Source organism: Physella acuta, unplaced genomic scaffold, assembly GCF_028476545.2.
Source record: "Physella acuta isolate Inbredline_101_S28 unplaced genomic scaffold, ASM2847654v3 ptg000007l, whole genome shotgun sequence".
NCBI classification, from domain to species: Eukaryota; Metazoa; Mollusca; class Gastropoda; family Physidae; genus Physella; species Physella acuta.
The window spans coordinates 167,537-183,224 of record NW_026731527.1 but is presented as its reverse complement, the minus strand read 5'-3'; the positions used below and the strand labels follow the sequence as shown (position 1 = coordinate 183,224).

Sequence of the window (15,688 nt, the reverse complement as noted above, 5' to 3'; positions counted from 1 at the left end):
ACCCATGTACCAGTTACGAACCGTATCTATCAGTTAAAAGTGCCTGCAATTTTGCTCAGTAGTTTCGATCTAGACAGACAGACTGACGACAGACTAACGACTGACGACACACAGGGGAAGTGAGTTAAATAAAAGCTTGTAAAAAGAGCAAAATTTAAAGAATCTGTATGATAAAATCATAATTTAACAGGATGTAGTGGTGAAACTTGGGGCATACAGTGTAACAAGTCATGTAGCTGTGGGTCAGGGGCAGATTACTGTGATCTAAAAACTGGTTGTGTTTGCAAGTCAGGATACACTGGTAAGAAATAATGAATTTTTACATAGTAAGATTTTTTGTTTTTCTTCATTTTATGTCTAAGTCTAGTTATTAATATTTTGCTTAAACTCCAAGATTTAATATCTTTTATCTAAAAAAAAATTAATATGTTACGAATTGTGTGATTATTGTTTAGGTGATTTCTCTAAGACTAATAGTAGGCCTACTGCTTTTCTTTCCCCAACGCTACACACATTTTTGTTTCTCATTCAGGAACATTATGTAATATTGACATTGATGAATGTACAACTGGAGCACAACAATGTGGCACCAATGAAAAATGTGTCAATTTACCAGGATCTGCTACCTGTCAATGCCAAACTGGTTATGTCAGAGAAAATGGGTTATGTGCAGGTATACTAATTTAATTTCTTCGCTATTCATAGCTTTTAAAAATGTGAAATCAGAAATAGACAAATGATTACTTTATCAATTATTTTAAGCAGATAGAAAATGTGAATATTTTTGTTACCATAGATTTGAATGAATGCTCCAGTCCAACAACCAACAACTGCCCTCAGTTGTGCAACAATTTTGTTGGAGGTTATAGTTGTGCTTGTTTCCATGGCTATTTCTACAACTCGACAACTAACATTTGTTCTGGTATATTTTCTTAGCAATAAACTCTTCTTTAGAATCAAAATTACATTTTAAATTAGCAATTTTATTTTAAATATTAAACAAACATTTTAAAAAATATAACTTTCTTAAAAAAATATTTTGTATTAAAGGCTAAAAATTAATATTGATTGCTCTGGAAAAGTGTACCTTTCAATATCAAATAAAGTTTTAAAATGTATTTCTTCCTCCAGATATAAATGAGTGCCAACAAGACAATACCAGATGTGAACAGTTGTGTATCAACACAGAAGGAAGTTACAGGTGTTCTTGTACATCAGGGCTGTTGCTTCAACCTGATGGTCTTACCTGTAGAGGTTGTTAAGTTTTGAATTCTTTTTAACTGAATGAAAAATAAATGCATTTTTTAAACTGTTTCCTTTGATATATAGTTAATAAAAAGAATAAATGTTATCCTTTGTATTGTAAGTTTACTGGCTGTAAGCTTATTTTTAATGAAGTTGCTGGTTGGAGTGATAACAGGTTCATAACAATCTATTGTTTAGGATCATGTCTATGTGTAGCCTGCTAAACTGCTATTACAAATGCTATTTATATGCATAGTACTAATTAATGTTGAGTATTACTAAGAATTTCAATCCTTTTAAGTAACATCTTAAAAATGTGTGATATATTTGTTAATAAATTTTTTTAAAGACATGTATAAATAAATTATGTCGAATTTGAAATTAAACTGACCGTGTTCAAATACTAACACTGTGTTTGCAGCAACAATACCATGCACCACCAAAACCACATGTAGCTACCAGTGTGCAACTATCAATGGTACAGAGACTTGCTTATGTCCTAAAGGAACAATTTTAGCAGCAAATGGTTTAAATTGTGATGGTATGTCTTTTTTTATTTAAAATATTTTCTTTTATGTAATATTTGTAGTATTTTTTATTACTTTTTATTGATTATATTAAATGGATACAAAATAATTTCTTCTTCTATTATATTAATGTATAGTAAAACACAATATATATTTATAATGAACATTTTTTGTCTTCTTTGATGTCTTTATCATATTCTACATAAATGATAAATGACTACCATAAAGTTAACATTTTTATGAGTTATCTATGTGAAGTATTTTAACTTTTTTGAGGTGACATAATAAATTACTTCATTTCTTTTAGAAAAAGATTTTATTTTTTTATTTTATCATTAAAGATTTGAATCTGTGTGCTAAAACCACATGCAAACATGGCTGTGTAGAAACTCTACAGAACACAAGCATAGAGTGTGTGTGTCCTATAGGACAAATGTTGAATAATGATGGCATCACATGTGATGGTAAGTCACATAAGTAAAATTATCTTTAACAGTTTCAATTATAGAACATACTGGCTACTGTTGCATGAATGGTAAAAAATTTAAATATGGTTAACATATTTCTAGCTGCATATTCTATTTTGTATAAATACAGATAAATAAGAATTAAAGGATTTTATTAATTTGTTACATTGTTTTTTTTTTAGAAGAAATAATTATTACTAATTAATGTACTACACAGTTTTCAGCTTTCAATAATTGTGTTGAAAATTATTTACAATTATCTTAATTTAGAAATAGTACATAATTATCCATAGTTTTAATTCATGTAATTAATAATAGCAGGATATTTTAAACATGGTTGGTCCCATCTTCAACAGTTCGATCCTGTCTGTTTCAATCAGTATTGGAAATTACCAATATTGAAATACACTTGTGATGTATGTGGTTTGGAAATTTAATTAAAATTTAGTCTATTTTTGTGTTACTAGATTGTATTGAAGGCAGCTGGGGCACTGGATGTAACAACACATGCAGCTGTAAGATGCTGAACACAGACCACTGTGACCAGGTCACTGGTTCATGTCAGTGTAAGATTGGATGGGGTGAAGCCACGTGTGAAGATGTCGTCATAGACTGTAGAGTGAACAATTGTACATCAAGCTTACAGTGTAAGAGATCCAGCACTGGGTATGTCTGTATGTGTGGTGAAGGATTTACAACAAAAGGAGATAATTGCACAGGTATATAAAAACCTATCGTCATCTATTTTAAATTTATTTTGTTTAGATTAATGCACAAATAAATTTTTTTCAAATCAATTGTTGTGAGCTAAAATATGTTTTAATGGTTTTAATTGTTTTAAATTGTTTGATTTAATTTTTATTTTTATGTATATAACATTTAAAATTGTAATTTCATCTGATAGCTATAATATTAGACTTTTTAAAATAGTCTTTTCTAAAACAATGTATTTTAAAATATTCAATTGAAAAATAAAATGTTAAATTGAATGCAATATGTATTATGTGTATGACTTTAGGATTATTGTTTGAGCTAGCAAAGCCTCCTTTAATTTTACTTTTTTATATATTGTCCAGCTTGTGTTGAAGGCACTTGGGGCACTGAGTGTAACAACAACTGCAGCTGTTCTGTGTTGGGGACATCAACATGTGATAAAGTCTCTGGTACATGCCAGTGTAAAAGTGGATGGAGTGGAACTAATTGTGACAAAGATGTTGATGAATGTCTCCAGAATACAACCAACTGTCCATCCCATTCTCATTGCAACAATACTGATGGGTCTTTTGTTTGTCTGTGTGATGAAGGCTACTATAGTAAAAATTCAACAAATCTGATTTGTGAAGGTATAAACATTTGCTAAGTATGAATTCTTTCAACAATCAAAATTATTGTATTAAACTTCTTTTTTAAATTATATTGTTGTATAATAAGATACAAGTTTAATTCATTCCATAAAATTGCTTGTACCTCAACTTGCACTTGTCTAAAAGCAATGTTATTCATTCTAATTAACTCTATTAAGGAACTTGAATATAATTTAAACTTAATGTTACTAAATAACAATCTTACATTCAGTTAATGTTGCCACTGTTTTTTGAAGATAAAAACACTATTTACATTGAGTTGCTTTAAACAGTGTCTAGATCTTTTATAACTAACCAGTACTGATTATGCTTGCTTCAGATGTAGATGAGTGTTCATCATTGGTAAAGCCTTGTGAGCAGAATTGTACAAATTTAAATGGCAGCTTTGAATGTTCCTGTAAAGATGGCTATACCATCAGTTCAGCAAACTCCTCAGCTTGCCATGGTAATTATTTTTAATAAGATAAACACATTCAATTTTTTTTTCCAATTTGCATTGAATAAAACTAAGACATATTCAATATTTTATTTCATTATTTATTTAAAGGAATATGCAAGATATTTTTGGAAAGTCTAGACTTGCTGAAATTTAAGATAGGAAATTCCTTGTATCAAGTTTTTAAATTACACCAGAAGATGTACCAATTTTTGTCTTTATCACCAAAAGATGTAACATTTTTTTGTCTTTATCACCAGAAAATGTAACATTTTTGCCTTTATCACTTGCAGTTGTCTCTACCCAGAACATGACAATCCCTTTCAACATTGATGTTGCTAAACTGAACTTAGAAGACAAAAACAGTGATGATTATATCAAGACTAAAGTGGAAGTGGAAAATCAAGTAACCAAAATATCCTAACATCACTTTTAATGAACTTCATATTTCTTTTAAACATTATTATACTTATACTGAAATTAAAACAGTTAAGTTAGATATAACAAATCAGTTGTAAAACTAGAATACAACCACACAATGATTTGAAAAATAGCTATCACCTAACTAAACTGTGGCATAATTGAAGCCTTGCCTTTAATTGGTCTGTGTTAATCTGATGTATTTCTAATTCATTTTTTTATACAAAAAGCATAAAATATATTTGTTTTCAGATGTTTAAGGAACTGAAAGCTAAAAAATTACCTGTGGTAAAGGTTAACTGTAAAAATCTCAGGTGTGTATGTCAAGTGTTATATATCTCCATACCACAGTTAAAGTGTAAAGTTGTTAAAAGTTTTTAAGCTATTTTTAAAAGAATTCAAATAATCTTTGCGCATTTTATTCATTAAAAAAAAATCTTAACTCAATTGAAATAAATTGAAGTTAAGTTAATTAGTCAAATTTTTTATTAGTAAAATGAGAACATTTGAAATCAAACTGTAGTTTTATCTCACTTCTGTATCATCTAAGTGTTCTTGATGTTTCTGCAGTAAAGGCAGTCTTATAGCTGACCTGGAAATCCTCATAGATCAGATTCTACAGAGTTCCCCATCTCAAGCACTGACTGCAGCAATACAGTTAATTATGGCACAAGGGCTAACACTAAACAACTCAACCGTATTGATCCTAAACTTGAACATCAATAATGTGCAAGGTAAATTTATCAACAATATTTTAGTCACTTAGATAATGTTACTGTTAAATTTAAAAAAACAAGTAACAATAATAACTTGTTTTCGAATGTTACAAAAAACTAGAAAAATATCAAACATAATAAGCCAAATGACAAAAGTCTACAAATAAGAAATTACACATCGGAGATCAAGTAACATATTCATTTAATTGGATTAAATTTTACCACCAGAATTGTTCCTTTTTTCTAACATAATTAATATCAAACCTTAGTTTATTTTTAATAATTTTTTTAAGATTTATATTTTATTATTGGTATAATTATTGTTTATGTACAAGTTTTCAAATAATAAATGTCTGGTTGCTATAACAAATGCAAACATTAGTAAATTCATGTCTTTATTTATTAGGAGTTTAAGACCTATGATTGTCTTTTCTAAATACACCTCTGATTTAATTAACTTAACACATTTGTATTTTGTTTATTTAGTTTCTGCTGCAACATGTGCAGTGAGACAAAAGAACAATCCATGTAAATCTAATGAAGAGTGTGTAGAGGTGGATGGAACAACAGTTTGCATGTAAGTAGCCATATGTATTCATTCATTTAAATACTTACATATTTACTTTCTTCTTTACCTTTAATTTAATTTTAGTAGAATGCACATCTTCATTTACAAGCTAATATCATACAGATATAAAAATATTTTGTAATATTTTTAGTTTCAGCTCAGATTCTAAAGGTATGTTGCATTTATGTAATGTTATCATATTTAATATTTTAAAAATATTTTAATCTTTTAATTAAAAAATTAAAAGTTTTGTTCATTACTTGTATACTAATTAACATTAACATATTTTTCACAGATGGCCAGCAATTAACCCTGGGACTTTCAATTGGATTATCTCTCTTTACTTTAGCCTGTGTCTGTATTGCCATAGTTACCTACTGCTGTATAAAACAGCAAATTAATAACAACAGAATTTATGTAGGTCTATAAGACACTGTAGGCTACATAACAATACAATACCATTTGAATTTAGTAATTTGCTTTCCTTGTTTAAAGATACTGGTGAACTCTACTTCAATTAGACTGACTGTCAGGTTTAAAAAGGGAACATTGTATTTAAAATATAGTTGTTTTTTTTTTTGTTTATTAATGTGTATATTCAATAAACAATTGAAGGCAGTGAAATGTGTTCACTAATTCTGCTATATGCTGTACCATTTACAAAAAATGGATATGAAATTATTAAAACACAATGCATTTTAAATATACAACTTGTTTTCTTTAAGAATAAATATTAAAGTGAAGAAAATCTGTATTTAAAATTAAAGCAATAATGACATTGAAATTACTTATAGAATAAAAAACTATAACAAATATTTGTAACCTATTATTGTAAAATCAGGGAAAACCAACTTATCATAAAGTAATCAAATGGATATTTAAACATATATTGTGCTTCCTAAATATTAAGTTATATAATTGTATAAAATGACATTTATTTTGAAAAGTAGATCTATACTTTTATTAAAACTGTAAGATTTATTTAAAAAAAGAACCAGGAACATTATTTTTGTTACATAAAAATTGTAGGTGTATACTTTTCTACTTTAACTAGTATTAGACACCATGATTAGTGTTTCATTTATTTTTTAATTTAACATGAGTTACTTTACAATACAAAGTAGGATTGTAGACATTTCTGTTATTTTATATACTAATCTTCATTTGTCAATATGCCTACATAGCCTACATAATGATTATGGAATAACTTTTGAAAGAGAAATCCCCTGGAAAGCCATTTAGTGAAGCCAAGTCCAAAAGTTTTATGTCAGTGGAATGCTAGAATTTTGACAATGTGAAATATTTTTTTTGTGAATCATGGTAACCTATTTCTGTTTATATATTCAGTATTATTAAAGTTCTATAATAGAAAGAATGTCTGTGCAACTGTGTTTCTTCCAGACTTTTTTCTCCGGTGTGGGGGTATGGGTAGCACTTGATATTTTCGGGGTAGGGGCGGACACGATTAAAGTATTGTTTTCTATATAAATTCCGTTTCGTTGGGGGGAAGGGGTCGGAGTCGTAGATGCCTGGAAGAATCTGCTGTGGTATATAAACCACTAATAAAATAGAGGCACTTCACGATGAAACAAAATTGTTTCAATGTGCATCAGACAGCTAATACAAGTAAATGATTTAAAATAGAACGTATTTCGGAAAACATCAATAAATTATCTTCCGTTTGCAATCTACGTGTTGTCCAGTGTTACTTCCAGACTTTTTCTCCGGGGGGGGGGCATTTGAAATTTTCGGGGGGCGGTAGACTCTCTTCGGGAGGGGGTGGGGGCGGACACTGTTAAAAATATATTTTCAGCAGCGATTTGTTGTGCACTTTGTTGTGCAATTGCAGCGAGTGTAGCCTTGGCCCCCAGTCAATGATTGTGAAGATGCGATGGTTGGTAGTGAATTTTCCTCAGTGCCAACTGACGACAATAAGAGCAGTTTTTCGTGAAGAATTGAAAACTCACTTCTGGCATACAGTTGTTTTAGAACACCATGTTCCGTTCCTAATTTGTAGAAACCGCCCTCGACGCTCATGACAACTGCAATCACGCTTCGGGGATCACCGTGACCTCTGTCAACATCTGGAAAACGGATGCATACATTGTCACCCACTTCACCATCTTTAAATTTTGTATTTGATGTTTTAAGCATCTTAGCACCTTGAGTTTGCAAGCCAGTATGAGCTGCTGATCTGTGTTCCATGATGTCTTGTTTGTTGTGACACAATCTGCAGGTAATGTTCCCTCCGTACCCTTCGTCTGCTTCATTGGGTATTCCACAAATAGCATGGACATCGTTGCCACAGGATCCAAAAGAATGAGCTGCACTACACTGTTTTTCACAAACTATATAGAATCTGTTGGCCACATTATTGTCACGCAACTGGTCTGGGCGTTCCGCCACGGCAGTAGATGTGTTAGCTGAGGATGTCGTTGCATCTATGGCAACCTCAATTTCTTGTTCAATGTTCTCAAGATCTTCCTCGGTAACTATTTTATCGAGACCCCATATATGGAAACTAACATGGATTTACATTTTTTTCTTTTGACAGCCATTTGCTATGTCTGTCTCATGGTCTGACGGCCCTTTTGATCCATGTCGCCTTGCATATTGAATGCTATACAAACAAGAGCTAAAGAATACGTTACTCTCAATGAAAACGCACCTAGAATAATGAAAATGCGATCACATTTTAGTCTAGATAGAACATTGGCCAGGACATCCCGGCCAGTGCGCGCATTGGCCGGCCAATGTACGAAATACGATCTTAGTGCTAAGTTCTTCGGGCTTTGGCAAAGAGAGCCGGCCAATGCGCGGATTGGCCGGCCAATCCGCGCTTTGGCCGCACTTCGGGCTGCTTTGACCGTAACATATATACGCACGCACCGTAACCTGCGAACAAGGGATCCTCCGTAAAGGCGAAATCTCCTTGTATGACGCTCAGCATAAGCAGTGTTTCTTCCAGATTTTTTTTCTCCAGGGGGGGGGGGGGCACCTGATATTTTCGAGGGGGGGGGGGGCTATCAACATTTTCCGGGGGACGACGCCACGGGTAAAAGTATATGTTTTTTTATATAAATTCCATTTCACCGGGGGGGGGGGGGGTCGGGGGTCGGTAGGCTTTCTTCGGGGGACGGAGCTAGATTGTATATTATTCCCCCCCCCCCCCCCCCTGGAAGAAACTCTGAGTGAGGATAAGTATATTTAGAGTGAGCACTGGTCCCTTATCCTTTTTGGAGCTATAGTAGGGGTTGTAGCACCTTTTATGTACTCACATTAAATTTAAAAAGCATTAATTTGAAAAAAATATATTTTGTTTATAAATCTCCTGTGTTTGTTACCCTAGTTACTGTGAAGGAACGTGCATCGATTTTCTCCATGACGTGTTGCTTGTAGTAACGTTTCAATAGAGCTACAGGGATGGTTTCGGAGCGTAATCTGTACTAATGATGTCTACTACATATGCATTATCTTTCTTGCTTTTTTTTAGAGGTCTTTTAGTGAAGTAGTTTGAGCCAATGCAAAATGCCACTCCAACATTGGTCCACGTTTATATGTGACGCTACTTCCTCATTTACCCCCAGACTGAATGCCTATAGCTGACGCCACTCTGCTTACTTCATATATTTTGATCGAACAACCACTTCTCTTTTCTATCCACTTAACGAACACTAATTGACACCAATCCATATTGATCGACAGATCGAACGCCTTTTTATTGATCCATTTAACAGAGACCCATACCTAAAACCACTCCCTCCGCAATGATCCACTTATCGGACTCCTATACCCCACATAACTTATTCTATAGTAGTCTTAAAATTCGTAGGCGGCTATACAGGACACAGCTAAAAGACATTTTAATATTATCAACGCTCTAAATCCTGGACCAACTTCCTCATTTTTTCGGATAACGACCAAGGACTAAAGTAATATACATAATGTATAAATATAGAAATATTTACAATAAAACCTAATTGAATTTTATTGATTGTATATAAAACTATCGGATCCAGTATTGCATGCGACAGTTGAACTGGCTTGGTCTGGTATTATTAATTGAAAAATAAATTCTTTACATAAGATGATATGTCCTAACATGTTTATGAATTACAAAACATTACTTGCAGAGTACATTTTAAACATTCATTTAAGAAAACAACATTCGGCAAAATAAAGTCATGTTGTTGTCCCTTCATATAATAATATTTTAAATTAAACCATTTAACCTTTATCATTGCAAAATATATCCACCATGAGACAACAAACCACACAGAGATAGGCTCAAACTCATTTCTGGACTAAAATAATCGAGTTTTAAAGCGCCTCAATTTTCATTAATGCAGGTCGTAGGTTTTTTATTTTCTTCTCAATAATCAATGCTCTCGTCGATTTGTTTTTTCACTGGCGGTATAGTAGTTCATCCAATGTAATTAATTATTTTTTAAAAAAACTGCGCTCTCCACTAGCAACGGACACAGGAAGTGTTAATAGTAAACTCAAAGAAAACAACAACAGTTGGTACATAATCTTCCAATTTTTTAGTTGTACTATATACAGAAGCAGAGGCGTAGCGACCCTTCCATGGCGCCCGGGGACAAACTTTTCGATTTGCACCCCCTCCTCGAGATTTCCATTAGCACCCCCCCCCCCTCAAACTTTCGATTTGCACCCCCCCCTCAAAGTATCGATTTGCACCCCCCCCCCTCAAACTTTCGATTGCACCCCCTCAACCTTTCAATTTATTTTTCCAACCCATTTTGGCGCCCCCTAAGGTCTGCGCCCGGGGACATATGTCCCCCCCCCCCCGCCCCCCCCCCCTCGCTACGCTACTGTACAGAAGCAGATTTGATGGTGATATATGACTAGGAAGCTGCTACTTGAAGCTCATTGTAAAATCATCAGAACAATATCTTTATTAGCGTTATGCATCCACGACGTTTCAAAATTTTTGCAGTCAGCAGGTGTCTTTTTGTTGACATTGTACATTTCATACCGGATGTCACATAGAATATAATGTTCTAATTGTTGAAATCTCTCTTCAATAGACTATATACTTATATCCAAGATAGTGTAGTAGAATTCTACTTTGAAATTCTGTTTAAGATATTGTGGTGCCAACAATTAACATAGTTTGAAAATCGAAATCTCTCCCTGGCTTAAGAGATTTCTAGCTCAAAGTGAGATAAAACGAGACTTACAAGCCTTATTAAAAATCGAAATTGCACGCGTATTACCACGACGCGCCATGGAGTGATCACTAAATCAACATTAAAATTAGATAATCATCTGTTGTAAATTAAAAGATGTAGATAAAATACAGTAATTATCTCACTATATTACCAGAGGCGTAGCTAGGGGAGGGCAGGTCGGGCGGCCGCCAAATGTGGTAGATAATAATATAAAAAGCTAGTTACTGAATAATATACAGTCGAAATAAGATTGTTGACTGCTACTTGACATTACGGACTTATTTGTTTTCTATATCATTTGTGGGACACCAAAATAAAAAAGGCAAAGTGACTGGTAAAAAGCGCCCCGGCCTGTCCAAATGAGGGAAGGGGCGCGCACTTTTACCAACGCGAATAACTATTTATAGGCCTTATTTGAAGAGGAGGCGCCAAATTGACAGTTCATCCTGGGCACCGCTACGCAAAGTTATTAATTATTAGGTACTTTTTAATTATGGCGATTACACATTTTTGCGCTCCCATATGAATAGCGCCCTAGGCGGCCGATTAGTTCGCCTTATAGGTAGCCCCGGCCCTGTATACCGGACACTACACCCCATGGGTTATTAACGCTCATATAATTGACACTCCTCCAAAGAAACACAGATCTAGATCAAACTGCTATACTTAACTCGGTCATACCTGACAAAAATTAAAGATATTTTATTAATTTGAACGCACAATTTTTAAACCAACTTCGTCATTTTAAAAAAAGTTCAGCGACTAAAGGTCTGCATAATGTCTATACATAGAAATATCTACAAAGAAACTTAATTAAATAGTATTGATTTTATGCAGAAAAATGTCGTATCCAATATTCAATTCGTCAGTGAAACAGGTTTGATCAGGTACAGGCACTTAGTTATTTATAAAAATGATTTGTTTACCTGAATAAAAATCCCAAACTACAAACTCGTCAACACAATAGCACACATAACATTATTTACAAAGTACATTTGAAATATTCATTTTACGAAATTAAAGTTAATGAAACAATTCTGTAGTTCTCCATTTTTTATAGTCCACTCATGTTAAGTAGTACATTTTTTTAACTTAGTGATTAAAAGCTCTAATATTTAAAAAAAAAACTGTATCATCTCCATCAGAGTTTCTTCCAGGCATCTCTTCGCCCCCCCCCCCCTCCGAACGAAATGAAATTTATATAGAAAATATATACTTTTCAGTGTCCGCGCCCCCCCCCGAAAAAAATCTACCGCCCCTTCCCCCCCCCCCCCCCGGAAAATTTCAATGGTCCCTCCCCCCCGCGGAGAAAAAAGTCTGGAAGAAACACTGATCTCCATTTGTATTTTAATTAGCGTTTTAAAGTTTTATAGCTTTTTTTTTAGAAAAAAAATTGAGGTTCGTTAAAATGAATAACATTAAAACAATTGTTGGGGGCCAGTGATTATTGGAATTAGCTTTCAACGTGTTTTTAAGCATCGATTTTAACTCACCCTCATGTTGCACACTACAAGCTTATGTTTTATTTATTTATTTATTTTTTAATTGCAACTTCCTGGTGAAGCGCTCTAATTGATGGATTTATTTTCCGTTTTAAAGCGTGACGCAGTTTGAAACAAGCTGACGGTCGTAAGATAACCCACCCGACCCTGAAATAATTAGTCTAGTGGCGGTAACAGCCGTGATATCATTAGGATCAGCTCAAGCGGATCAGCGGGTTTTTTTTTTCTTTAATGCTGAATAAATTAGTCTAAGTGACGGTAAGGGCGCCATTAAGTGCCGGGAAATCCTTAAGATCCACTTGAGCAGAACTGGGTGTTTTCTTTCATTAGTTGATTACCGCAGGGGAAGCCCCTCATGCGTATTCAGTACAACAAATCCTGACGGCTCCGCAATAAAAGAATGAAATGTCTTTGATTTTAATCAGATATAAATATATTTGATTTTTTTATTTTAATGAGAGACATTGATCTATTAAATCAGCACTGACTCAACGTAAGCAGTACGACCAGTGCATTAATGGCATAAAAATATTCAATAGTTGTACCTGATTAAAAATTCTTTTATCAACAGATAATTTCGATCAATCTAATTTAGTAAAAATAATAATGATTATTTTTTGGCAAAATGTCAACTTTAGCTTATCTAACCATGCATGTTAATTGATTTTAAAGCTGTTTAAAACCGCTTTAAATGTACGCCTTTGGTGCAGGCTAATCAAGACCTGTTTAGTCATGTCTTGTGTCTGTTACTGTTACTGTATTGTGTCAATTCATGTCTTGTTTCTGTTACTGTATTGTGTCAATTCATGTCTTGTATCTGTTACTGTATCGTATTAATTCATGTCTTGTGTCTGTTACTATATCGTATTAATTCATGTCTTGTTTCTGTTACTGTATTGTGTTAATTCATGCCTTGTTTCTGTTACTGTATTGTGTCAATTCATGTCTTGTTTCTGTTACTGTATTGTGTCAATTCATGTCTTGTTTCTGTTACTGTATTGTGTCAATTCATGTCTTGTGTCAGTTACTGTAGTGTGTTAATTTATGTCTTGTGACGTTTTACATGGTAAAGGGGATCCTAACAGTCGGAGTTATAATGAACACACGGTCATACAAGCAATAAGTATATCCCATGTGTTTAATATATTTTCCTATCAGATGCTTAACAAATAATATATATTGTTTTTTTTTTAAATACAACATTAATTTTTATATAACACAAAATAATCTGAGGCATTTGTTAATCCCGTAGATCATATGCGCTTCTAGCTAAATAAAAGAAGTTCTCGGTTTTGGCTATCATCTACTTGTTATAATCTTATGTTCTACTCAAGTAAATTATGATAAAGAATTATTATTAACTTATTTCCAAGTAATAAAGTAAGTAGTGGAAATGTGTCCTAATTTTGTCGTAGTGACGATGTATCCTTAATACTTCAGCATCTACTGTTATCTGTGAGAAGGCAAATTATGGTAGTTTCCACCGCTGCTGCCAAGCCCTACATACGTCAATGTCACCTCTGTAAACGGAGCACCACGTGATATAAGCACGTAATATTGTCAAGGTGATATCTAAAATTAAGACGCCATTTTAAAATAATTTCCAGTAGTCTATTCCGATACAGTCATGCTTACAGTCGTAGCTATTAATAGAAACACTTCCTACTAGCTTCCTATAAAGGGCGCAATCTTGTCACACACCTAGGACAAATCAAGCCTGCAGAGCTTGAAGGGCAAAAGTTTCATTTTAAACACAGCTGAATTAAAGAATTTTAAAAAGTTGGTTAGGTTTTTTCGGTGAGAATTTCTTAGTTAACAAATTGTAAGTACACAATGCATTTGCTAATGTATAGGCTAATTGTTGTATTAGATTTTGTTTATTTCAATCGCGAAATTAATTATGTTTTTACAAGAGTTTGTTTAGCAAGCACTTTGTGTTTGTTTGTTTGTTGGTGGATATGTGGCAAATCTTGTCACTCAGTTTTATTGTAGTAATTATTGTATTTTTTTATTGTAGTAATTACGTTAGAAATTACCAGATGCCTTGTTCTGCTATGATAAATTATCATTTCAGAAATAGCTTCATATCATCAACGCGATTGGTTATTAATTTGATTAAGAATGTTTACAAATTTCGAACATTAGTTGAATAAACTAGTTTTAGGAGAAACCACAGAAAAAAAGTATAAATTGGACAGAATTATTTCATTGATTAAATGATTTTACATAGATTAGCTTTATCGACAGAATAATTACAAACGTCTCTTAATTTGACATTCTAACTTGAAGCGTTGTAAAAGTTATGTTATTGTGAATGGTAGAGATAATGCACAGTACTGTCGAAACATGTCGGTCTATCAATTATTTTTCAGCTGCAAGAAGCGTAAATGTTTTTGATCATGATCAAAAGAGTTACAATGTAAATCACATATTTAGAATTTAATTTCTAAATTACAAGTTTAAAATGAAATATTTAATAAAATTACTTTGAGACTACCGTCAATTTAGAGGTCTATAGTGCATTTTGTTAGGGTAGGTAAACCAACATAATACGATACGACATAGTGTTAGCCATATGTATATCCCCAACGCTTACAGTGTTTGTGTTATAAAAAATTATAACTTACACAGGTGCTGTTTCAACTTCTCGCTATGTGGACTTACATGGTGAGGGTGAAGTGGGCCTCCCCCTTCCTCTTGATGTTATGGTGTCAGCTACACAGTGGAAGCTCTGCTTTTACAGGTAATACTGAGTGTATTTTGTAATTTCATTTTCGTTTAGTAATCAAAAGTCTTGAATCTGTACAAATGTAAGTAAGCATCTTTTACTTTGGGCTGGATGTACATAAAAATAAAACATGTCTGATGCTGCAGATTTCCAACACGTAAGTCGATCTGCTAAAACTTGTTAAAGGGTATTCGAAAAGTTAACATTTAACCAATTGAATCGGGTTTTGTCCAAGTGACAGTTTATTTTTCAAGAGGAGAACACTATCGGTCTGCACTTTGTAAAAAGATATCACACACACACGCACACTAGCACGCACACGCACACACACACATCGATATCACACATCCATATATATATATATATATATATATATATATATATATATATATATATATATATATATATATATATATATATATATATATATATATATATATATATATATATATATATATGTGACGAGCGAACATTTATCCTGCCGACAACGCCAATTGTAACGAGCCAACAGTTACCCTGC

General features: G+C 33.0%; 2 protein-coding genes across 2 annotated transcripts in view; both read left to right on the top strand.

Moving 5' to 3' along the window:
• The window catches only part of LOC131944176 (uncharacterized), a 36,044-nt gene extending 29,519 nt beyond the window's left edge, over positions 1 to 6,525 (top strand). Inside the window, exons 33-47 of the mRNA XM_059304737.1 lie at positions 191 to 301; positions 533 to 673; positions 797 to 922; positions 1,132 to 1,254; positions 1,667 to 1,786; positions 2,114 to 2,236; positions 2,707 to 2,958; positions 3,316 to 3,582; positions 3,923 to 4,048; positions 4,333 to 4,445; positions 4,712 to 4,773; positions 5,030 to 5,193; positions 5,662 to 5,752; positions 5,895 to 5,914; positions 6,039 to 6,525. Of these exons, the coding sequence (XP_059160720.1) occupies positions 191 to 301; positions 533 to 673; positions 797 to 922; positions 1,132 to 1,254; positions 1,667 to 1,786; positions 2,114 to 2,236; positions 2,707 to 2,958; positions 3,316 to 3,582; positions 3,923 to 4,048; positions 4,333 to 4,445; positions 4,712 to 4,773; positions 5,030 to 5,193; positions 5,662 to 5,752; positions 5,895 to 5,914; positions 6,039 to 6,172 (1,973 nt within the window). The 3' untranslated portion in view covers positions 6,173 to 6,525. The remainder of the gene's footprint in view (positions 1 to 190; positions 302 to 532; positions 674 to 796; positions 923 to 1,131; positions 1,255 to 1,666; positions 1,787 to 2,113; positions 2,237 to 2,706; positions 2,959 to 3,315; positions 3,583 to 3,922; positions 4,049 to 4,332; positions 4,446 to 4,711; positions 4,774 to 5,029; positions 5,194 to 5,661; positions 5,753 to 5,894; positions 5,915 to 6,038) is intronic.
• Positions 6,526 to 14,173: 7,648 nt separating this feature from the next.
• LOC131944081 (uncharacterized) overlaps positions 14,174 to 15,688 on the top strand; it is a 42,118-nt gene continuing 40,603 nt past the window's right edge. Inside the window, exons 1-2 of the mRNA XM_059304622.1 lie at positions 14,174 to 14,262; positions 15,072 to 15,183. Of these exons, the coding sequence (XP_059160605.1) occupies positions 15,093 to 15,183 (91 nt within the window). The 5' untranslated portion in view covers positions 14,174 to 14,262; positions 15,072 to 15,092. The remainder of the gene's footprint in view (positions 14,263 to 15,071; positions 15,184 to 15,688) is intronic.